Source organism: Prunus mume, linkage group LG2 (assembly GCF_029339155.1).
Source record: "Prunus mume cultivar Tortuosa linkage group LG2, ASM2933915v1, whole genome shotgun sequence".
Lineage (NCBI taxonomy): Eukaryota > Viridiplantae > Streptophyta > Magnoliopsida > Rosales > Rosaceae > Prunus > Prunus mume.
Genome location: NC_142699.1, coordinates 6,204,597 through 6,229,748, shown reverse-complemented (window position 1 = coordinate 6,229,748; position 25,152 = coordinate 6,204,597). Strand labels below are relative to the sequence as shown.

General features: G+C 41.3%; 3 protein-coding genes across 3 annotated transcripts; 1 reads left to right on the top strand and 2 right to left on the bottom strand.

The window, feature by feature from the left end:
- LOC148919509 (uncharacterized) lies at positions 1–7,807 on the bottom strand. Its single transcript, XM_089045257.1, is given in 10 exon segments — positions 1–494; positions 650–1,431; positions 1,434–1,446; positions 1,569–3,329; positions 3,412–3,544; positions 3,659–3,818; positions 3,914–4,009; positions 4,171–4,359; positions 5,384–6,817; positions 7,680–7,807. Coding segments are annotated over 8 exon segments (4,128 nt in total). The 5' UTR covers positions 6,747–6,817; positions 7,680–7,807; the 3' UTR covers positions 1–494; positions 650–1,018.
- A 6,173-nt stretch (positions 7,808–13,980) lies between these two features.
- On the bottom strand, positions 13,981–14,523 carry LOC148919508 (uncharacterized). The gene has a single exon (XM_089047222.1). The coding sequence runs from the start codon at positions 14,521–14,523 to the stop codon at positions 13,981–13,983; it is 543 nt and encodes a 180-aa protein (XP_088903348.1).
- A 6,903-nt stretch (positions 14,524–21,426) lies between these two features.
- Positions 21,427–24,284, top strand: LOC103333001 (uncharacterized). Its single transcript, XM_008235798.2, has 4 exons — positions 21,427–21,720; positions 21,806–22,365; positions 22,579–22,665; positions 23,881–24,284. Exons 1-4 carry the CDS (start codon positions 21,490–21,492, stop codon positions 24,155–24,157), a joined length of 1,155 nt encoding a protein of 384 aa, XP_008234020.1. The 5' UTR covers positions 21,427–21,489; the 3' UTR covers positions 24,158–24,284.
- Positions 24,285–25,152: the final 868 nt, after the last annotated feature.

Below are 25,152 nucleotides of genomic sequence, written 5' to 3'. Positions count from 1 at the left end.
TAGAACAAAAGAATTTATATGATTCCACAACTAAAAGATGTATGTACAAAGTTAGTTGACACTACAAGCTATGAATGGATTTTTCTTTCTAATACAATTTCTGTACTCCTTCCCCATATCTATACAGAAAATTGTAGCAATGCCATCTTTTGGCATGTGTTTATGCCTCCACTAACATTTCAAACAACAGGAGAAAAAAACATTCAGTAAAACCCACCAGACCTTTACATTCGCCTTCCTATGTGGTCATCATGTGCATTCTGCACGTCCAAAAATGTACATAGCATCATTCAAATGGGAACTTTCTACATCGAAGCACTAACTCTTGTCGTAGCAAGATCGAATGAGTCGGTATGTTTGTGAGAAGAGAGCTACTGAATCATCAGGAAGCTTTCCCCTAATCTCCTAGTAGCAACTTATGACATCAATTGAATAGCGGCACGGGCAATAATACCATCACAGGAATAGCTTTGTTGACGCCATTGTTTGGATTCCTGAGTTATTTGGTATCCAATAAATGAGAAGAAATCATGAACAATGACACGGAAAAGAAAAATTACAGAGTTATATGCATTACTCCAATTACAAATCTATGTTTCAGTTTCAGCACATCAAATGACTTTTCTTTTATTGAAAAAACATTTCTTACCACTGAAGATTGTAAGCTGGTGGTAGGGTACGATTTTCCACCATCTACCCAAAAGCATCCAGCCCCTTGCAAGCAATCGTAGGAATGAAGTCAACAAAAATGGTTCTTCTGCAAAAGCAACTTTGTGCACAAGCCGATAGCCCCTGCCAAGTCCCCCTTAATGCCAAACTTCCCAATTAAATGAAAGATATCTGGCACAAAGTTCAGCCCTTCTAATTTGAGGTGTCCAGCTTCAGATATCAGCACAGGAAACTAGTGCCCCAAGACCTTTCTGGCAGACCAAGAGCAACCCTTGCACCATAGGAAAAATAAAGAATGCCACGAAGCTCTCATGATGCAGAAAGAGGATTCAAAAACAACAATTAATAACTAAATATCTCTCCTTCCAACAACCCCAGCAGAACTATGTTTCCTTTGTATACCATATTGCCAGGCATCTCTGGATTTATCACCTGACTGATCAAAGTCATCCAAGGAATTCTCAAACGGAGGTTTCATAGGCCGGTAAGTTCCATTCCTAGAAATTACTGATGCACCCAACTTCTCGTCATCTTCTGATGGTGTTCCAGACCTGGATTCCACGTGCATATCCAGCGATCTATGCCTTGGTCCAGCAGACCTGAAACCCCTCATATTAGAGGAAGGCTTTCCTGGTAATGGAGTGTAAGAAGGTCCCTTTGGTAACAGAAATTCTTTTGGAAGAGTCTCCATGTCCATATAACATTTCCTGGCTTTGGCATCGGTAATCAATGAAGCCCAGTCATCAGACTGCATTAAGGCATTGCATTCCCCATCACCTGTTAAAAGATCCAATTTCAAATTAAAAGTTAATAATAAGTGGGTAGCTATGTGCAGGTAGATGGTGTGAACTTGACTGTAATAAGCATAAATGACTAATAAGAAAGAAAGAAATCCATACCCAAAGAGCCCTTCTTGCACGAGTGAGAGCTACATTCATGCGGCGGATGTCTGCAACAAAACCCACCCCATGACTTGAAGCACGCACACAGGACATGATAATCACATCACGCTCTTGGCCTTGGAAAGCATCTACGGTGTTAATATATAGATCCTTCCCTTCTTCTGAATTCAAAACATCCTCAAACTCACGCTGAAGGCATTTAAGTTGCAGTTTATATGGTGTGATTATGCCAACTGAAATTTTTCCCACCCCAAACGCTTTCAATGACTTGTGGAGATGCTCATACAACCGAACACAAAACCGTGCTTCATGTATGTTCTGATAGGAGACAGATCCCCCTCTGTGGGACTCCCGCCCATAGGTAATGTCAAAAAATATGTAAGGTCTAAGTAAAGGGTCCTTGTAGTAGGTCTCATCAGGTAAATTAGCAACACTTTCACTGTCAGTAAGGCGTCCTTGGTAGAAGTATCTTGAAGGGAAATCACGGATTTGAGGATGCATCCTATACTGCACAGATAACAACATCGTCGGACATTTTGCTTGCTGGAATCTTTCAAAAAGACTTCTACTGTATAACAGGGTCCCGGCAGCCTTGCTAATAACTGTTGCGGGAAGCTGCTGAGGATCTCCAACAAGAACACATCGTGCAGCACCAAGAGAAAGGGGAGGAAGAACTGCCACTTCACTGGCTTGGGCTGCCTCATCAATCACAACCATATCAAAACCATGAGAAAGACGAGAGAACAACTTGCGACCACTGCTTGAAACAGTAGTGAAAACAATCTCAGCCTCATTGGCAAAACTTGCCTCAAGATTAGCACGAGCTTCTTCCAAGTTGAAATTGCTACCAGCACGAAACTTGCCTTCTAGAATGAATAGGCGAGACAGCTCCACTAGAGTTTTATCCCTGCTTTCAACTACAGCTGCAAGGTTCTGCAGCAATGCATCTCGATTCTGGTCCCGAGCAACCAGAACATCAGGATCAACACCAACTGATCCTTGGGAGCGAACAGCAGCAGCTGCAACAGTAAGTTCTCTTTGAAGATTACTTATCTGCACTGACAACTGAGCTTCACGATTTCTTAACTGATGCATCCACCCTAAGACTTCCTCACGATTCTTGACCAAAAGCTGTTCAGTTCTCCGCTCAACCGACACAGCCTGGGCAGCGCGAGTCTGTGAATCAACACCTACTCGAGCAACATCAGGCCGATAAACTTTCATCTCACCATCAATGAATCCACGGTCAAGAACACGGGAAAGAAGCTCATCTGTTGCAGCATTAGAAGGAGCGCAAACTAACATTCTAGGTTTTGGGCAGAGCTTTGGTAGTGTACGAAGGAGATTCTGGTCCATGTTCTGAAGAACCTCATCAATTGATCCCGTAGAAACATTATCAAAGTTGCTCTCACTATTTTGCTTATAGCTTTCGGGTGCCAATTTCTTAAGCAAAGAAGTGTAGTACTGCTGGTACTGCACCAGATGGATAACGTTTAGCATTCCCCACACTGTGTGTGTCTTACCTGTTCCAGGAGGTCCTTGAACAAGAGTGAAAGGCCATGGATCTTGCCTCTTTCCACCACTTGTACCAGCTGCTGTATGCATTGCGGCCCATTGGATTGCTGCTAGCTGGGGTCCATTGAAAGTCCTATGCAAATGATCAACAAAATTCTGTGTGAAGCATTCAGGCATAGCAGGGGACTGCTGCTCATATTTTGGGAAGTGTTCTGGGCTGGGCTGAAGTATTGCAGTTTGCATCTGTGAATGTGATCTGTCAAATTAGTATTCATGCAAATAAAAGAGAATATTCAAAGCCATTACGGATCCAAAAATTTGTCACCTGCAAATTCAGACGGCGAAACGCATGCAGTGCAACATACTCCCGCTGGGTGGTTGCAAGAGAACCGAGCACAGTTAAATACCAACTTCCTTTGGGCTGTAGTTTTCTTAGAATATGATCATCATCAACGAAGCTGGAAAAATAATATTAAAGATGAAGCAAGAGAAAGAGAGGAAGAATTTCAGCATATTTACTAAAATAATCCTAGAGGAAAATCATAGAAAAACAAATAGAATTATGCAGCAACCTGTTAGAATCATAGGAGTCCCCAACATAAAAATGAAGGATTGCTCCTGGGGGATCACGAGTATCGATAGGAATATGTCGCCTCACAGTACCAGCAACACGCCCACTGATTTCAGGCTCCTCATTGTCCTCAGCTGACGAGTTGTTCCTTATGGATCTGACTGCATGACATAATAAGAGTCAGTGTTAGTAATGCCGTCAGAGCATTAATATCCAATAGAAATAATTTGACAAGAAACATAATCACACGTCAGACCTGATCCAGGCCTGGGGGTTGAAAGAATTGCAACATCGCCCTCCTTAAATGTCCACTTGCATCCATTTTCTGGAAGGACTATTACATCATACCACCCTAAGCCACCAAAAGTTACACCTTAATCGGTTAACAGAACCAGGAAGAGAGAGCATAGGTATTATCAGCTATACAGGCCAACCTAACTATGGTTAGCCTGTTTTACTTTTTCTAAAATTTGTATTGAGGTGTATCCGTAAACTGGGAGTTGGGCTCAGTACCTCTTTCTCTCCTTTCAATGCTTCTTACACGGACCATCATATGAGCATCTCTAGAAACACCTTCCGTTAATTCCTCCCATGTGCTGTAAAGCTGTGCCCGGCATTCCTCAAACAGCAAGGGTTCAAATACTCTGACATACTCCTCAACAGATTCAAACTTTTCAGGAACACATTGGAGGTCAGTCTCCCCTGGTGCACAAGAAAATGCAAATTCAGTGGAAAGAAAAATAAGTTTGAGAAACCACACACACACAAAAAGGTTAAAACCCAAAGGAATAGAAGACAAATATTGTATGTACCAGGCTATGAGAACACATAACATAAAAGAAATCAACAACTTAAGTACCATTGCTGCCTACCAAGGAATGAAATATTCCATATGAATGGAAGCTTTTCAAGCCTTTCCACAAAGACAAGGTTTAAAAAATAAATAAACATATAAATGCACAAGTTACTAAGCCAAAATTATGGATTTCAATTTATACTTCATGTACTTACAAACAAGAAACCGACAATCAGAGGTAAATATCCTTCCAGAAATAGTAAATGTGTTGTTTGCTCTCCTCATGAGATGGAGATTTCTACAGAAAAGATTGTATGTTGTCCCAATAACAATAGGTTCAGTACGAAGGAATACTCTCCCAAGAGGACATCCTGATTATTGAATACCCACCACATGAAACTGTATAGATCCATCCACTATATGTGGGCCTGGGCAATACAATATCAACTTTCACTTCTTAAAAACTAATATAAGGAATCACAGTTGACCAAATTCACGTTTATTAGAAAATACAAACCAAACAAAGGGGGCAGATATATATATCAAAACATTAACACTTCAATCAAAACATCTCCCCCAACCCCTCCCTGTCCACCAAAACAAACAACAAACTACACTATGAGAACTTTGCACACAAGAGGGCATGTGATGGTGATAAGAATTACAAAGTGAAATTGAGAAAATCAATGAAATATGTCAATTTGGAATCTCGATTTCACACTATAATTGTCATCACCTTCCAAGTCCTTTGTGTGCTATGAGTCTCATAATGTAACAATTGGAGGGCCATGGAGCACTGGCATAAGAAAATCAGGAAAGCTGTCAACACAGATTGCCCAAAGTTCCCAAGAGTAACAAAATTGGGAACCATGTCACTAAGAACTAGTCAACATTAATGAACATAAACAGAAAAACAACATTACTTTATACCTGGGTGATGCCAAAACTTTTCGCTGGTAACCTCTCGTATAAGACGCTCAACCGATGTGTCTTGGTACGTGTTACTGATTGCCATTTGCTTCTTTGCAGGAAGAGGCTTCTTGTTTCCCGATTTGGAATCGATGGAACTTTGAGTGACCAGAGCTGGCTTCCTATTAGCAACCTGTGAATTCTTCAGCTGCCTCATATCTGTGGGCTGTTTCCATGAACTCTGTCTTGGAATTGGTGGTAAGACCTCTGCAGAAGGATCAGTGTCGCCATTTTGCTTTCTAGTCCTGGGCAGTAATCCATAATTAGCATCCCCATTAGATTCAGACTTACATTCACTGGACTCTACCACAGTCCCTCCTTCACTATACACAACATCAACTTGTTTCTGGTCCTTTATTGTCGACTGTGACTGCTTTTCCCCAACGCGTTCTGTAGGTGGAGGAATGGTACGAACCTCCTTCAAAGTGCGAGTTGTTACAGGTGTGGGAAAGGGTTGTCTTCTTGGTGTTGAACTTTTGATAGGGCCAGCTTGCTTAACATCTTCCAAATTAAGGAACATTGTCTGTCTATTACGTTTCTTTCCCAGCTTTGCTTCATTTAGTTGGTTTATCTTCCTCTTCATTGGATTAGTTGCACACTTGACTGCATGGCTTGCTTCAATGCCTTTAACTTTCTCTTGTTTTGGAACCAAGCCAGGTTCCTCCTGACATTCCATGGATGCCTGACCTTTAGCATTACTGTCTAAGTTGCGGCTACTGTTGCTATTCTGATCATGTTCAAATCCTAAAGACGTATGACTGCTATTTTCATCCTTGAGACTTTCTGAAATCTTCATATTGCAAGAACTACCATCTGGAGAAACAGCCGAAGCACATCCAACAATCACTCCAGATTTTCCTTGCACTTGTGAAGTTTTACCTTCATGCAAACTGCCACTTCCATATGCTTCAGCAGATCCCTCAGCATCATCAGACCACTCTCCTTCTTCTCTTTCAGCAGATGGAGCATTTGCAGAAGCAGAAGCTAAAGATGGTACTGGTTTTACATCCTCATCCTTACTTGACTTAGATATTGATGCACTGTTGGGATTATCATCTCTTGCCTTCTGCTCAGCACCACCTTCAGAGCCATGAGCATATTTAGGCCGGACAAAAGGTTGAAAACCTGACACAGATGATGCGTGTGAAAAAGCATGATTATTAACAATTCTTGGTGCAACAGCTGCTACTGCAAGCACTTCAGAACTGTGGGGGTTTGTAGAAGGAAGTGCCTTTTGTGGCTGGAAACGGACACCATCATTCTCTTCATTATCCTCGGCAGGGGGTTCATTGAGATCAAATAATGGCCTTCCTCGAGAACCCATCTCATATGCAAATACATACAAACTAAACTATATTTCCAAGAAAGTTGAACGGAGCTTTTCGTGATTTCCTTCTAAGAAAACATTCAAACGAAATGCAACCAATTAGGTGATAGCAAATCATCACAGACAAAGCATGCACATTAAATGCAATCAGTGACTTCTACAATAAAAGAGTTCAAGAAGTCTAGTGACTTCTACAAGCATAAGAATCCATCAACAATGGTAATCCAGCATCAAACAATTAACTATAACCAAGCCACAAGACACACACATTGCATGTTAAAATAAACAGTTATCAAGCCTAAAGGAATAAAAAAGAATCATACAACGCATTAATTTCAAAAACTTAAAATGGATTCGAGATGTGTAAAATGGTTTTTCAAGAACAAGAAAATGGTTTTTGATTATATTAAGTCCCCAATAGAACTTATAGTCAAATACGCATATATAAAGAGATTATGTCTAGCAGCATAGGCAACAAATGGAACCAGAAAACTTAAGCACCGATCACTTGAGACAATACATACAGGAAACCCTAACATAAACTAGAGCAGAGCTCGCAAAACTGATTAAATGAAAAAACGCAAATCTACAAACATAGTGCTTGATCCAATTAAATTCAAATTACCTACTTCAGATTGAAATCTCAATTGCAATCCCAATCCTCACCAACTGACCTAGCATTTTGTTCTAGGGTTTCATTAACAACCAAACACTCCAAATCCCAACACCAACCCTCAAATCCAACTCGCACCCAAACAGATCGAACCCACAATTCGTTCAGCAAATGTTCATGCATTCATCTAATCAGTCAAGCCAAAAGATTCAGTCTTTCTCCAATCCCATTATTCATGCTACTGATCTTCCGCATCGCAACAAACAATATTTACAAATTAAAATTAAATTTTAAAATATAGCAGATAGAATTTTTACCTCTTTTAGAGCTTCGTGTGTATTTTTAAGAGAGGAAGATAATTTAACCAAAAATAAAACAAATAACAGAGGAAGCCTCTATAGGGTAAGGGTTTGAGAGAGCAACAAGCGAGCAAGAGAGAGAGAAGGAGAGACGGATAGCAAATATGAGAGAAAACAAGGGCCTGTGACAGGTTTATATAGGAAATATCAAAGCCTTCGTCGGCCGGTTTTTTCTCCGGTCACCGTTATTTTGTTCCCGGCAATTTTTAATTCTACCCTTTATTTTATTTTATTTATCGCTTCGAGAATCCGAAATTCCAAAAACACCCTCCCTTCTCCTGCTTATAACCGACTCTGTTTTGCGGGTTTGAATTTGACTAGGATAGCTTCAGGGATAAGGTGGAGGGTAATTTCGGGACTTTAGCAGCGGTGGATTAGGGTAATCCGAGGGTTTAGCTTCCGTGCAAAACGCTCGCACGTAAGAATCTTACGCTCCAAGGCAGTAGTGGCGACAGTTCGGTCAGTTTCGGCCGTGGGCCCCAATAAATAGCCACGTGTACGGCAGAGATTTTGTGATCGACGCATGATTCCTTGATTGGATGTTTATGCGGTATTTCATTTTTATTTTTAATGGCCGCGGAGGGAACGGTGTAATATTTGTGAAATAATCAGGGTATAAAGGTCATTGTGACAAAGGAGGGAGGACGATCCCACGTGCTTTTAAAGCGGAGGGAAAACACAGACCTATGGTACGGCAACAGTGTAGCATTGTGTGTACGACACGCCAAACCAAGGCGCGTGGGAAGGCAGTGGATGTGTCCTTTTTTTCTTGGTTGATAAATTTAGGAAAAAAAAAACACCTAAACTGCTAAAGTTCACTTGAAAACGTGTATAAATGTCATGAATCCATTAAAAAAAATTTATTATAGAAAATGGGATTTTATGGGTAAGAAGCTAAATTTGGACCATAATAAATAGGAGGAAAATATTGGTAAATGACTATTATACCCTTGTACTTTCATGATGGCACTGTTCAGGGTGGTTAGACATTCAATTAATTTAGACACCCACATAACTCATATTGGCAGCAGTGACCGAAACTCAAGAATCTCAATGTGTTCTAGAACGGAACAAGTACTATTTCATGCTGCTAAAGCGAAATTAAAAATAAATAAAGGTTGACTTTAAAAACCCCCAAAAAAAAAACATTTGATTTAGATTTTATTGATTGTGCATTCAATTAGGTTGGTTGCTCATTTGGAGTAATGCTACTCTTATCACATTCGTATCTCATCTCATATCACCTTATGTAAGAAATGGTGACAACTACATTAATTAAAAAGTGTCAATAAATCATTATTAAAAAAATGTTAAATTAATTTTAATTAATATGGATATCTACCTCATCTCCCACATAAGATGGTATAAGAATGTGGTATATAAATATGTTAAGAGTAGCATTACTCTTTCCTTTGCGCCAAATGAAATCTAAGAATCTTTGTAGATGCAATTGGAAATATATATATTTTGACATAATAAATTCAAACATTATAAAAAGTCTTTGAGGAAATTTCAACTATGATTTTTTTAAAACAAACCATATGGACCAAAATTGAGGCAATTCATGTTTTTGGGGGCTGAGCCATTTAGGTCTGGAGGTTTGGAACTAGCAACTAGGCTATTTTTGGGGAAATTTTTTCTGATTTAGGGTGGGTCAAAGCAGACCTCAGCCACCCCTTGGACCATGCTCTATATTATTTTTCCCACCCTACCATGTCCTATGTACTCATAAAACGTATGCTTCACATTTGCTACCGACACGCATGGGCTATATGTGAGACACTCGTTTTTCTCAAATTTCTGCAATGAAACTTCTTGTAACTCTTTTAATTTATTTTTTAAAATAAGGTGGGACGAATCCGAAAACTCAAAAAAGAAAAAACTAACAGGAGCGACACTCGGCTTAATGTGTCATCATCCAAGATAAGAACCAGAGAAGTAGGGAAGACATCAAAACTATGCAAACCCAAAGACAGGTTGTGCCCCCATAGCAACAAGATGATCAGCAGAACTTGTTGTAACTCTAAACGTTATTCAAAGAAGCAACCTGATTCCATAAGTTTGTATAACCTGTTAAAATTTTAGAAACAGAACACCACAATGCATGTCGAATAAACACTTTGGGTAATGTGATCACTTTTTTTTATTCCATGACTGAAGATGTCTTTCTTCTTTCTTTCTCAATTTTTGTACAGGAAAGTGAATATTTTCAAATGCCAATCCTTGATGCCTATGTTATTTCATAAATAGATATATAGCCTTGCATAATCGGTATAGTCTTTCTCTTTCTTAGGGTTTAGCCGTCATATAATTTCATGTTTGTATTAAAAAATAGTTAACTCTAATCCGATCTGTTTAATTAATCGTATCAAATGCCTCGAGCCCTAACTTAATCTATTTATAATCTTGTTGTATTTGGGTTTAACTACTTCTATTTTGAGCTAAAAACTTTGAAGTAAAGGTCAAATTCTTAGCAGGGTTATCTTATATATGGTAAGGGTGGTCGGTGGTGGTAACTAGTAATTGCCAATTTAAGAATAATATGATATTGGAGCGTGACAAAACTACATGTAGTTTGGTGGTGACACGTTGTGGTTGTTGGATGCCCACACGAGGAAAATATATTAAATTAGTCAAAATCAACAAATGTGGAAATTGCATTTTGGCCCCTCTAATGTTTTCGATTATATGCCATGATAAATCTTTTAGTTTAGATTTTAGGCTTTAAGAAATATTTATTTAAAATTTGAAACTTTATATCGTGGCTATTGGCATGTTTACTTTATCTAGGATTGAAACAGGGAGACGAAGTGAAAAAGAGTTGGAGTACGACGAAGCAAACTGAAACATGCATACCCAAATTAGAGTGTGTATTAAGAGTGTTTGGAAGTGTAATGGTAATAAGGCTAATTATAATTAGTATGTTTACTAATTGTTTGGTTGGAATCGGAATCAAAGCTAATTTGATTTATGAAAATTGGGAAGACGATTGTTAATATGTGTGGGGTTTGCCTTTATCTTTCTTCTAAACCGTTAGTAAATACTGAGATAACTTAAAATAAGAATGACTTCTTTACATCTAATGGATGTTATGAGAATCTTTAATTTCGGAGAACTCTTATTGTCAACCTCAATGAGAAAATGTAAAATAGTCCCTTCATTCTTTTTAACAATTTTTAATTAACTTGTTTTCTTATCAGGAACGGGGAAGTCATGAATTGGGAAACTCAAACATGTAATCAAGGAATTGGAACTCAATCACCTACTCCCCTAGTTGATCTCATTAATGATTTTAAGAGTACTTGATTATAAATTTTACTATGGAACTTACATAATTTTTTTTTTCCTTGTATATTAATAAACGTAGGAAAATAGATGAATTAGAATCATTCCAATACACATATAATAGAAAACACATAAAAAACATGAACTGAAATCATTCCGATATCATAAGTAAATATGTCATTAAGTCTCATTATTTATTTCAACCAATCACTCATTCACAATGCATAGCATGTGTCATCCTTTTAGTTGAAATTAATTGACAGGACCCGTCGAAATTCCTTGGAACACAGAGCAGACCAGCCTAATTACGACATCATCCCGATCACGCCCATCTACTAAGCGAGACTTTCTACCAAAATTTGGCGAGTCTCACGTAAATTGAACATTTCCCAATTCAACTTTGCTCAAAATTTGATTAAAAACAACCATGGCGCATGCTTTACAGCGTACAATAATTTACAAACAAGGCCTCGGGCCTTACAAAATTAAACCCTCGTTGGGCGTCTGAGCATAACTACAGAATTCAAAATACAACGAAATATCGCCAACCGAAAGGAAAAGGTACCAAGAGTCTCTCGAAGACTCGAATTCCAAAATGCACCATCAGGCTCAACTGCAAAACTCGCCATCGGGGCAAATGAAAGTTGTGAGTGGACAAAAAAACAAGTTTAGTTCAAGTGAAAACAAAATAATGTAACCCCCACATTTTATATGCAAGAAAACCATAAGTGTAACAAAACAACATAAACAACACATGCATAGGTATTAACACCTTTATACCGGATCTCAAATCCGTAATCCGTGAATAATACTTCACGAAGCCCACCACTCAAATTAAGAGTTCCGAGAGGTTAGACTCTCATAAACATTCATACAAACATACAATAATATACCTACTAAATATATGATGTAATAGAATAATAATAATAATAATAATATAACCAATATTTACTTGTACCAGGGAAACAATCCAACCGGGGGACTGTTTGACTAGTCCACATGGCGAGTCATTCCTCAATTCACCATGTGTCTAGGGAGCGAGCCGTCCAACTGGGAGCGAACTCTCGGCCACCAAAGCGTACAGCCGACATCAAAGCATGCGCTGAAATACGATCCTCGCGCGCAGACTACCCCAAATCCAGGGTCCACAGCAACATCCCCTCAAGGATGTTCTGAGTTCTCATAATTTCAAAAGTACTCAATATCCGTAATCAAAATCAGATCAGGGGAGGTACATGAATTAGTGCTTAACGCACTCCAACCAGCAAATCAAATATTACCTTACCATAGTCCATGCCAACCATCACGTACCCCATGCATAGACGCATGCAAATATGTTTTCTCGGAATTCAAATATCATAATAAGGTTTATAAAAACCTTAAACGTTCATTCGAGCATATAAACATTTCTTGATAAACAAAACAAAACTATATGCCACAATTCCATAAATGAAATCATACTGAGTTTCAAAAGAAAAAGTCCACTCACAAGTAATCCCACACAGCTTGACCCTTAGAGGTCCGCTGCTGCGTATGTTGGGTGGAGTACGATTGAGAATATAAAAATACGATTAACGTCAAGCGCTTCAAAACAGAACTTTAAAATAAAACCCTAGCTTCCCGGGAGTTTCTATAGGTTTGACGAGGTCTAGGATACACGTCCTATACATTTGGTCCGAAACGGACGATTAGATCGCTCACGATCGCCCAATTGGACGGTTATGGAAACCCTCACCCTAGGTTAGCCTTTCCGGAGTATCCGGGACTCCGTTTTACGATCCGTCGAATCCTACACGATCCTAAGGGTATCTAGAGGAACATATTTCAGTTTGAAAACGATCCAACGGTTGGGACATATCGAACCCGAATAACGCCCAATATGCGATGGTGGTTCGATTGTCAAACGACCTCGGAATCGAGATCCGCGAAATCCTACGCGCTCGTGACAACCTAAGGATCACACTGGAATGATTTACAGCTCCACCACACTTGCCCACGCGCCGCCACACGCGCTGGCAGCAAGCGGGTGTCCAAAGCGATTAGGCTTGGCCGGAAAATCTCAAAATCTCAGCCCCAGACTCCTATCCTAGATGTAACACCCTATTTGGAGTCACTTTTGTTCTTGGGCCCACCCCAAAAACTGACCGGAAGTGGCCGGAATTTCATCCCGAAATCCGGCCAAAACCTAAGTCGAAAATCAGACCTCCTACGCTCAAAATCAATGCAATCCTATCCAACCATCAGCTAGAGCACGGAAAATAGGTAGAAATCCATACCTTATACGTCCAATTTGGTGAAGAAATGAGAGAGAACGAGCGGTTTGAAAAATCGGGAAAAACCACCGGATTTCTGCAATTTCGGCGAAATTCGCGGCTGTTATCGACGGAGACTTGGCTGGGGTGTGACGGTGGGGCCTGGCGGTCTGTTTGGCACCGGTGTCACGGTTGGTGGTGGCGGAATCGGTGGTTGCACCGATCGGAAGAGGTGTGCTCGCGGGAGGGAGGAAATTCATGCAGGAGAGAGAGAGAGAGAGAGAGAGAGAGAGAGAGAGAGAGAGAGAAAAATAAAAAAGAAAATCTGATTTTATTTTGACAAAAACCCTTTTTGAGTTATTTACGGTTTTGCCACCGAAGGAAATTTTATCGCCAAAACCTCGGTATAACTCCGATTCAAACCTACCTGTCCACGAATTCATCTCAGAACCACCTACGCAACCAAACCACTTATGGTCCCAAAATCCTTCCGGACAAGAAAATGACCGAAAGACCCTACCCCAAGGGTAGTTTCGTAATTTCATATTTTAATTTAGTTTTACCATTCGCATTGGAAATTAAACAGAGTCGGGGTGTTACAACCTACCCCCCTTATAAAAATTTCGTCCCCGAAATTTACATACCTGTTAATTGAAGAGATAAGGATATTGGCCAGCATTTGCGCCTCGGGTTCCCAAGTAGCCTCTTCAATGTTTGACTTCTCACAATACTTTCACCACAGGAATGGATCCGGAGCGCAACTTCTGCTCTTTCCTATCCAAGATCTGTACAGGTTGTTCCTCGTACGTCAAATCTTCACTCAACTCCATAGGTTGGTGCTCCAAAATATGAGAGGGATCAGGCATGTACTTCCTTAACATGGATACATGAAATACATCATGAATCCGAGATAGTTCTGGAGGTAAGGCAAGTCTATAGGCAACTGGTCCAATGCGTTCAGTGATCTCATAAGGCCCAATATAACGAGGGCTTAACTTCCCGCGTTTACCGAACCTCATCACACCCTTCCAAGGAGATAACTTCAAGAACACCCAATCTCCAACTGCAAACTCAAGATCCTTGGATCGGTTATCCGCGTAACTCTTCTGTCGATCTTGTGCGGTTTTCAACTTCTCTTTAATCATTTTCACCTTCTCAGTTGTGGCTTGAATACTTTCTACCTTTTCCAGCTTCCTTTCACCTACTTCATTCCAGCAAACAGGAGTTCTACACATTTTTCCATATAGAGCTTCATACGGAGCCATCTCAATACTTGAATGATAGCTATTATTATAAGCAAACTCCACCAACGCAAGGTGAGTATCCCAACTGTCTTTTAGTTGTAAAATACAAGACCTCAACATGTCTTCCAAGGTGCAGATGGTTCTTTCCGATTGTCCATCATCTGTGGGTGGAAAGCAGTACTAAAATGTAACTTAGTACCCATAGCCTCATTTAAACACTTCCAGAAATGAGATGTGAACCTTGCATCCCTGTCCGACACAATGACACAGGAGCTCAGTGCAACCTCACAATCTCATCTACAAAGAGTTTTGCCAGCCTTGACAAGGAATAGGTTTCTTTTATAGGTAGAAAATGGGCGGACTTGGTGAGTCGATCAACGATCACCCAAATTCCGTCATGCCCCTTTGAAGTACGTGGGAGTTTGAAAACGAAGTCCATTGTGATAAACTCCCACTTCCATTCAGGGATCGGAAGTGGTTGCATGAGTCCGGACGGTTTACTGTCGTTCCGCTTTCACTTGTTGACAAATCAGGACATTTGCTCACATACTGAGCAATGTCTCCTTTCATATGTGGCCACGAGTAGTACTCGTAAAGTCCGATACATCTTAGTACTTCCCGGATGCATAGAGTAAGTAGAACAGTGCGCTTCTTCCATGATTTCTCGTTTCAAGTCTTCATCGTGCTTGGGTACACAAAGACGAGTTCCAGCTACCAAAGCTCTATCCTTCCTTATTGCATAATCCGTCCGTGTACCATTCTCTACTTCCGACCTTAGCATACAAAGATTAGGATCTCTTAATTGTGCTGCAATCACCCGCTCAACCAAAATAGGCCTCACCTGCACACTAGCAAGCATACCTCCCCGAGGAGTCATTTCCAACTCCACACCATCTTTTCGCAGTTCTAACAATAGCGGAAGATAGACCATTCGAGATGAGCTAAACTTCCACCAACATTCCTACTTAGTGCATCAGCTACCACATTAGCTCGACCGGGATGATATTCAATCGTACAGTCATAATCTTTAATCAATTCCAGCCAACGTCGTTGTCTCATATTCAACTCCCTTTGAGTGAAAAAGTACTTGAGGCTCTTGTGATCGGTGAAAATCGACACGTCTCACCATACAAGTAATGCCGCAGATTTTAAGCGCGAACACCACTGCGGCAAGTTCCAAGTCATGGGCAGGGTAATTCTGCTCATGCTTCTTGAGTTGCCTTGAGGCATAAGCAATTACCCGGTCATGTTGCATCAGAACACATCCCAAGCCTTGTAAAGATGCGTCACTATAGATCACAAAGTGCCAGAGTTATCGGAAGAGCTAGAACAGTGCGGTGGTTAACCGCTTCTTCACTCCGAAAACTCTGCTCGCACTCCTCCGTCCAATCAAACTTAACATCCTTCCTCGTTAGCAGAGTAAGAGGTGCTGCTATCGAAGAAAACCCTTCTACAAATCGACGATAGTAACCCGCTAACCCGAAACTCCGTATCTCTGTTACACTTGTGGGTTGCACCCAATTCACAATGCTTCTACTTTGCGAGGTCCACATAAATTCCTTCTGCTGATATAACATGTCCAAGGAATTCCACTTTATCCAACCAAAACTGACATTTACTAAATTTAGCATAAAGCTTCTTTCTTCTTAAAGTCTTCAATACTAATCGCAGATGTTTCTTATGACCCTCCAAAGTGCGGGAATAAACCAGAATATCGTCTATGAATACAATCACAAAACGATCCAAATAAGGTCGGAACACTCTGTTCATGAGATCCATAAACGCTGCGGTGCATTTGTCAATCCGAAGGCATCACCAAGAACTTCATGTGACCATAACGAGTCCTAAATCTGTCTTGGGAATATCATCTTCCCGTACTCGGTGATGATATCCCGATCTCAGATCAATCTTAGAAAAATATTTGGCACCCTTCAACTGATCGAACAAGTCATCAATTCGAGGCAAAGGATATCGATTACGCACTGTCACCTTGTTCAATTGCCTGTAATCGATACAAAGTCTCATACTTCCATCCTTTTTCCTTACAAATAATACCGGTGCACCCCAAGGGGAGACACTAGGTCGAATGAACCCAAGGTCCACCAACTCCTGCAATTGAGTCTTCAACTCACGCAATTCTGCTGGTGCCATTCGATAAGGGGCTTGATAAATTGGATTCGTTCCTGGAAGAAGTTCAATAGTGAATTCGGTTTCTCTCTGGGGGGGCAAACCAGGAAGATCATCAGGAAAGACATCTGAAAATTCACAAACCACAGGAATATCTTCCAGAGTCAAAGTGGACCCTTGAGTATCAATGATATGAGCTAAATATCCCGCACAACCCTTCTGGTAACTTTTTGCCCTTACGGCAGAAATAAAACAAGATGGGAGAATTCTACGTTCTCCATGGAATATTACTTCAGGTTGTCCAGGACTTTTGAACACAACTTCTTTCCGGAAACAATCCACCGACGCACGATGCTTTTCCAGCCAATCCATTCCCAAGATAATGTCAAGGTCAACTAATTCCAAGGGAATCAAATCAGCTTCCAACATGGCATCACCCACTTGAACATAACAATCCGTGAAAACCATGTCCGCAAACAGAACATCGCCCGTAGGCAACGAGATACTAAAATTCCCTGCCATGGGTGTCGGTCTAACACTGGCATAAGGTGAGAAACTATGGGCGATGAAGGAATGGGTGGCCCCGGGATCTATTAAAACACGAGCAAGGTAACCAAAAATAGGGATCATACCAGTGATAACATCGGGTGTCGCTTGCGCCTCCTGCTGTGTCATCGAGAATACCCGGGCTTGCGTAGTAGGCGTCGAGGCCGACCCTCGACCCTACGCCTCGCCCCGAAAAGTGGTGCACTCCACCACTCGATGACGAACCCGCTGCAGAGCGGCGATCGCCACTCGTGTCGACTCGAGCTCTGCTTGCCTTGCCCGGGGCGATCTCGTTCTACCACCAGCAAGAAGGGGACCTCACTCTTATAGTGCCTACTTGCCCACATTGAAAACACGTCCTCGCCCCTCGACCACTAACACTTGCAGTTGGGCAATCCTTCCTCACATGTCCCTGCCTGCCTGATTATAACAAATTCTGATGCGGCCTTTGAGGATCCTGGTACATCTTGCCCATTGTTGTCCCAAGGCCGGCTCGAGCGGTCGAGAGCAGGACCCCCTCTGGAACCGGTCCCGTCCTCCGGACCATCCACTTTACTCGCGAGCTGGAGCTAGATCCTCCCTCTTTGATGGACCACGGGCCCACAAAACGAGATGAGCCTCTGCGGCGCCTCACGTCTGGCACCAGTTATCGCCTTCGCCACCACATCTGCTTTGCTTGGGCCAAGGCTCTCATGGTGGGATATATCGTAGCGATGACCCTTTGCACGAATATCGAGCCACGGACCTGTTCCAAAACGAAGGCACTTATACGCCTTAATTACCAATTCAGTGCAAGCCGAGACACTCATTAAATTTGTGCTCATACTCGAACAACGACATGGAACCACCTCGGATCACGAAACTCGGCCTTCTTCGTAGTCTTGTAAGTATGCGGATAGGCTGATCAAAGAATGCCCCTTGAAACTCTTCCCAAGTAATGACAGGGGTTTACATAACCTCTTGAATCTTCCACCAATAATATGCATTCCCTTGCAAGAAGCGGCCAAGCGAACCGTATCTCCATCAGGACATTGGAGGACTTCAAATATCCGCTCGACATCGGTAAGCCAAGCATCAGCCTCAGCAGGATCAGTACCACCATGAAATTCTTTTGCTCCCAGTTCCTTTACCCTTTTTATGTCTAAGCCTTCAGTATTTCTTCTCCCATGTAAGGCGTGAGCATAAATGCAGGTGAACAGAGATAAAAGGCGCCGGGCTCATTTCCTCCATCATGCTCCTCGGCAGGTGGAGATGGTGAAGATGGAGGTGAACGAGACGGAGAAGGTAGTGGCGGTGGAGGTGGAGGATTTGCTCCCCATCTCGGAACACGACCACCCCTCGTCCTAGGACGCTGAGGATGCATGATTCTACACAAAGGAAACCATAGAATCATTAGTTTCAACAATGCAACAAAAGCGCAAAGGTCGAAGGAAAATGAACCTAATGCTCTGATACCAAACTGACAGGACCCGTCCAGAAATTCCTTGGAACACAGAGCAGACCCGCCTAATTACCGACATCATCCGATCGGGCCCATCTACTAAGCGAGACTTTCTACCAAAATTTGTGAGTCTCCTGTAAATTGAACATTTCCCAATTCAACCTGCTCAAAATTTACGATTAAAAACAACCAGCTGGCGGCATGCTTTACAGGCGTACAATAATTTACAAACAAGGCCTCGGCCTTACAAAATTAAACCCTCGATTAGGCGTCTGAGCATAACTACGAATTCAAAATACAACGAAATATCGCCAAAGGAAAAGGTACCAAGAGTCTCTAGAGACTCGAATTCCAAAATGCACCCGGTCCGCTCATGCAAAACTTCGATGCGCTCTTGGTCAGGCAAAAGAAAGTTGTGAGTGGACAAAAAAACAAGTTTAGTTCAAGTGAAAACAAAATAATGTAACCCCCACATTTTATATGCAAGAAAACCATAAGTGTAACAAAACAACATAAACAACACATGCATAGGTATTAACACCTTTATACCGGATCTCAAATCCGTAATCCGTGAATAATACTTCACGAAGCCCACCACTCAAATTAAGAGTTCCGAGAGGTTAGACTCTCATAAACATTCATACAAACATACAATAATATACCTACTAAATATATGATGTAATAGAATAATAATAATAATAATAATATAACCAATATTTACTTGTACCAGGGAAACAATCCAACCGGGGGACTGTTTGACTAGTCCACATGGCAGAGTCATTCCTCGATTCACCATGTGTCTAGGGAGCGAGCCGTCCAAGCTGAGAGCGAACTCTCGGCCAGCACGTACAGCCGACACGGTCAAAGCATGCGCTGAAATACCGATCCTACGCGCGGACTACCCCAAATCCAGGGTCCACAGCAACATCCCCTCAAGGATGTTACTGAGTTCTCATAATTTCAAAAGTACTCAATATCCGTAATCAAAATCAGGATCGGGAGGTACATGAATTAGTGCTAACGCACTCCAACCAGCAAATCAAATATTACCTTACCATAGTCCATGCCAACCATCACGTACCCCATGCATAGACGCATGCAAATATGTTTTCTCGGAATTCAAATATCATAATAAGGTTTATAAAAACCTTAAACGTTCATTCGAGCATATAATCATTTCTTGATAAACAAAACAAAACTATATGCCACAATTCCATAAATGAAATCATACTGAGTTTCAAAAGAAAAAGTCCACTCACAAGTAATCCCACACAGCTTGACCCTTAGAGGTCCCGCTGCTGCGTATGTTGGGTCGAGTACTGATTCGAATATAAAAATACGATTAACGTCAAGCGCTTCAAAACAGAACTTTAAAATAAAACCCTAGCTTCCCGGGAGTTTCTATAGGTTTGACGAGGTCTAGGATACACGTCCTATACATTTGGTCCGAAACGGACGATTAGATCGCTCACGATCGCCCAATTGGACGGTTATGGAAACCCTCACCCTAGGTTAGCCTTTCCGGAGTATCCGGGACTCCGTTTTACGATCCGTCGAATCCTACACGATCCTAAGGGTATCTAGAGGAACATATTTCAGTTTGAAAACGATCCAACGGTTGGGACATATCGAACCCGAATAACGCCCAATATGCGATAATTGGTTCGATTGTCAAACGACCTCGGAATCGAGATCCGCGAAATCCTACGCGCTCGTGACAACCTAAGGATCACACTGGAATGATTTACAGCTCCACCACACTTGCCCACGCGCCGCCACACGCGCTGGCAGCAAGCGGGTGTCCAAAGCGATTAGGCTTGGCCGGAAAATCTCAAAATCTCAGCCCCAGACTCCTATCCTAGATGTAACACCCTATTTGGAGTCACTTTTGTTCTTGGGCCCACCCCAAAAACTGACCGGAAGTGGCCGGAATTTCATCCCGAAATCCGGCCAAAACCTAAGTCGAAAATCAGACCTCCTACGCTCAAAATCAATGCAATCCTATCCAACCATCAGCTAGAGCACGGAAAATAGGTAGAAATCCATACCTTATACGTCCAATTTGGTGAAGAAATGAGAGAGAACGAGCGGTTTGAAAAATCGGGAAAAACCACCGGATTTCTGCAATTTCCGGCGAAATTCGCGGCTGTTATCGACGGAGACTTGGCTGGGGTGTGACGGTGGGGCCTGGCGGTCTGTTTGGCACCGGTGTCACGGTTGGTGGTGGCGGAATCGGTGGTTGCACCGATCGGAAGAGGTGTGCTCGCGGGAGGGAGGAAATTCGCAGGGAGAGAGAGAGAGAGAGAGAGAGAGAGAGAGAAAGAAAGAAAAATAAAAAAGAAAATCTGATTTTATTTTGACAAAAACCCTTTTTGAGTTATTTACGGTTTTGCCACGAAGGAAATTTTATCGCCAAAACCTCAGGTATAACTCAGATTCAGCCTACCGCCTGTCCACGAATTCATCTCAGAACCACCTACGCAACCAAACCACTTATGGTCCCAAAATCCTTCCGGACAAGAAAATGACCGAAAGACCCTACCCCAAGGGTAGTTTCGTAATTTCATATTTTAATTTAGTTTTACCATTCGCATTGGAAATTAAACAGAGTCGGGGTGTTACATTAATATTATCTTGTGACCTAAAAAGTTAATGTCATCTTAATTTCTTAATGAAATGTAAAGTCTTAGTTGTCCTGTAACGTTTCAACGTTTTGAGAAGTCCAATATTGTATTCGAGTAAAAATAGTATTATTTTTTAGTTTTTAAAGTATTTACGAATTAAAAATTTATGGACCGATCCATGGCTTGCTTTCAAAGGCCCAAAGCCCTCAATTTCGTCCAAACTCCCAAAGCCCTCAATTTGCTGCAACAATGGCGGTTGGGTGGAAGCCATTGTTGCCCCTAATCGCAGTCTCAGCTCTGTTCATCTATGAAGAGTGGGTCTCATCTCCTTCCTGCCCTAACCTCCATGGCCATGAACCCAACCAGGACCACCCAGACGACCTCAAGGTCATGATGGTCGCCAATCTCCTCCTCCTGGGCTCCGAGGCCGGCTACTTCAACCTCCTCTTCAGAGACTACTACTTGTCCAGGTTCTTCACGGTAATAACAGCAAACACAATTCCCCATTTTGCCCCCACCTTCCCCATTTATTTACTACTGAGTTGCCTGAATTTTTATCAAGCAGAATTCTTTCCGAACTTTGAAGCCCGATATGCTGTTAGTGTTGGGCGATATCTCGGCCCGAGGTTACAAATTGCCGAATTCCAAGTACATTTCGGTGATTCACCAATTTCAGCGTGTATTGGGTCCATTTCTCGGGCTGCCACTTCACGTTGTTCTTGGCGACCGAGATGTCGGAGAGTGCGATAAGCTAAGTGCGGATTTGGTGAGTTGGGTTTCGGGTAGATTTCCGGGTCTTGACTCTGCCGGTTGCGGAGCCTTCGAAATCGGTAATGTGAGTTTCGTGTCGCTCAATGCCGTGGCTTTGCTTTGCGGGAACAATGAGCTGAGGTTCAGTGTGGAGAAGGTGGTGGAGAGTGAAAGCATGGATTTTCAGATGGGAACCGAGCTTGAGGGAATGGATGAGAATGGTCGAGTGAGGAAGAAGGTTTATGAGTTTGGGTGGAGAGAGAATGCTATGTCATCTGGGTCTGGTCCTGTGCTCTTGCTTCATTTCCCATTAAACCAAACTGTAGCTGCTGCTAACTATGATAGGAGTAGGAGTTCAAGCATATTGGACGGCAGGTAGGTGCAAGCAATTGTTTTTTACTTCCATTTTTTTTTTATGTCTGATAGGAATTAGTTCAAATGGGTTTTTACATTTGACCTCATAGAAGCTGTAGTAAAAGACTGGCTATCAGTTTGTGCTGTTTATTTTGTTTTGTTATCTCTCATTTTGTACAATGGCTGGAAGTTTTACTTCATGCTAATTGTAAATTGTTTACCCTTTGATTCTAGGGGACGTGTTGGTACAGGGCCATACAATTTGTTACACAAGCTACCTCCGAATGCTACTGAATATATCTTTCAAGCTCTCAAACCAAGGTGAGTTCATGTTCAGAGGAAGAGTTCTTATGATACTGTCATTCTTGCTTATTAGGACCATGTTTTTCCATTTTCTACAATCGTCTAGTGAAATGCCGCATGTGTGTTCTTAAATAAAGCATGTTAGCGAGACCCGATTTAGTCTTCAAGGAGATGACTCCTCTGATTGTCATAACTTCTGTGTGTATTGTCTACATATGCAATGGTCTTAACTTGTCACCATTTCAGAGTATTCTGATATCTCATATTTCTAGGTCTGGTATTATTTCTGATTAACTGTTTTCTCTGGTTGATATAAGAGAAGGAGAATATAATTAACTTGATTTAGAGAGTACAAAATAATTGCATGTATGAGAAACAAAAAATGAAACTTGTACAGAACTGTGCTTGTAAAAACAGTGTCTGCTTGTACAGAACTGTCCATTCACACGCCAAACACTGGAAAACAAAGGAAAGAAGTCATGATCTGTTTTGCAAAACATATAGGGTTTAAAAGAGAAATTTCTATGCAAGTTCCTTATTGGAACCTTCTCAGACTTTCCATTGCTGTGATGGTGGGGTATGGTACAATATCATGCTCTGAAGTTGAGGGGATAAATTCCACAAATCTCAGGAGTAGACTTTCATTTTTTATGTTTTCTGTGAGGGGTGGGGTTTAATGACGCTTTGGCTTTCTCTTTGTTTAACCAGGCTTGGTATATCCACGACTTGTTCCATTATCCAGATTTCCACTAATTTTCTGTTACTAAAGTTTCTAATGCTGAAATGTTCCTCAGTTTACTTTATGCTCGTACAGATTTCTTTTTGACATTTTTATTGTGACCTTTTCCTGAATTCCTCCCAAAATATTCTTGTTGATGTGCCAATCAGATGTTGCTCATGGTCCACTTGCATTTGAAATTACTGATTTAATCATCACCTAATATTCCTCAGTTTAACACTTGTCCCTTGCTAGTGTCCACATCTGTCAGACTGGTGGGTAACGCCAGTTTGATGTTATGGAATTGATTGATCCTCCTTAAGTGTAAAATTGAAATGGGCAAATCTCATAATGAAAATTTAAATTAGGGTTTCCAATGTTTAATTTTCCAGGGCTTCACGTCTTATATTAATCCATGAATGTGTTCTCCAATTTACAACTCACAATGTACCTCAAATGCCGAGTTCACATCTTCACCTGTAAGCTAATCAGTTTTGTTAATTCCTTGTTTGCAGGATTGTTTTCAGTGCCCACACTCAGGAATTCCATGATTACTTCCACCCAGATGGGACGCGCGAGGTGACTGTTCCAGCCATGACATGGAATGCAAGGGACGATCCTGGATTTGTTGTTGCCATTTTCCGAAGGAACAAAGGAGAAGTAAGCGTCAGCTATTGCTCTCTAGCTAGGGAATCTCACGTTCTAGTTGCCTATGTAACTCTTCTGATTCTTTTAGTACCAATGATGGTTTTCCCAAGCACGCCCAATTTGAGATGTTTCACACAAAGTTGACGCTATATGTATACTAAAATTTGTGTTGTGCATTATTTTCCCTACAATTTTGTATGTACAATACTGTGTTGTATTTGGGCAAAGCCAGAATCCTACCAAGGATAAAGCTCTGTTTGCCAAAGTCTTTTGGACAGTATCCTACATATTTTAACAATGAATCCGCAGCTGCATTGTTTTTGGCGAAAACAGAGGAAAACCTACTTGAAAAACTTTTGAGATCCTGAGACATTTGTCACCTGGTGAGATGCCTTGTATAAATCAATGTTTGAGCATATTTATAGATCATCGAGTCCTTTAGCCTTTTGGATAATGCTGCTAATTGATTTGGTTTTTGAAGAAATATATGAATGCTATTCCGCATAGTCACGAGGTTGTCCTTGCTACTCCCAGCACCGATCAACCAGCTCCACTTGGTTTTTACTATTTAGGCTATACTTGTATCATTTACCAACTGGAGCTTCGCTTTTGACGCACACGTCGCAAAAAGCAACGTTGATATACATAATTCATTGTGGATCTCACATGCATCAATGATTCGCAATTATATATATCAGCGATGCACATCATCTTTATGCAAAATGATTATCTAGACATCATCATTTCATTAAATTTGACTGATATTCTCAGTACTTTGTTGCCTTTCTTTTAGTCCTCTTATGCTATTTCTGTCACAACAGATAGCTCCTGTTCTTGGTTTATTAACTCTGGACAACTTTGCTCTAATTTCTCTTTAATTGTGTGTTTACTAATCAGGAATTGGAATTCTCATCAGGAATTGAAAAGTAAGTGGGGCCCACACAAAATTAGGAATTGAATTCCTGATTTTGGTAGAATTCAATTCTTGGATGAGAGGTGGTATTATAATTCCTGGAGAACTAACCCATTAAGAATTCATCTTTTTTACCCATTATATCCTCACACATTTTTCAAAATTCCAAATTTGCCATCTACTTTAACCCAACAAGGAGGACATTTTAACGATTAGTATCACTCCT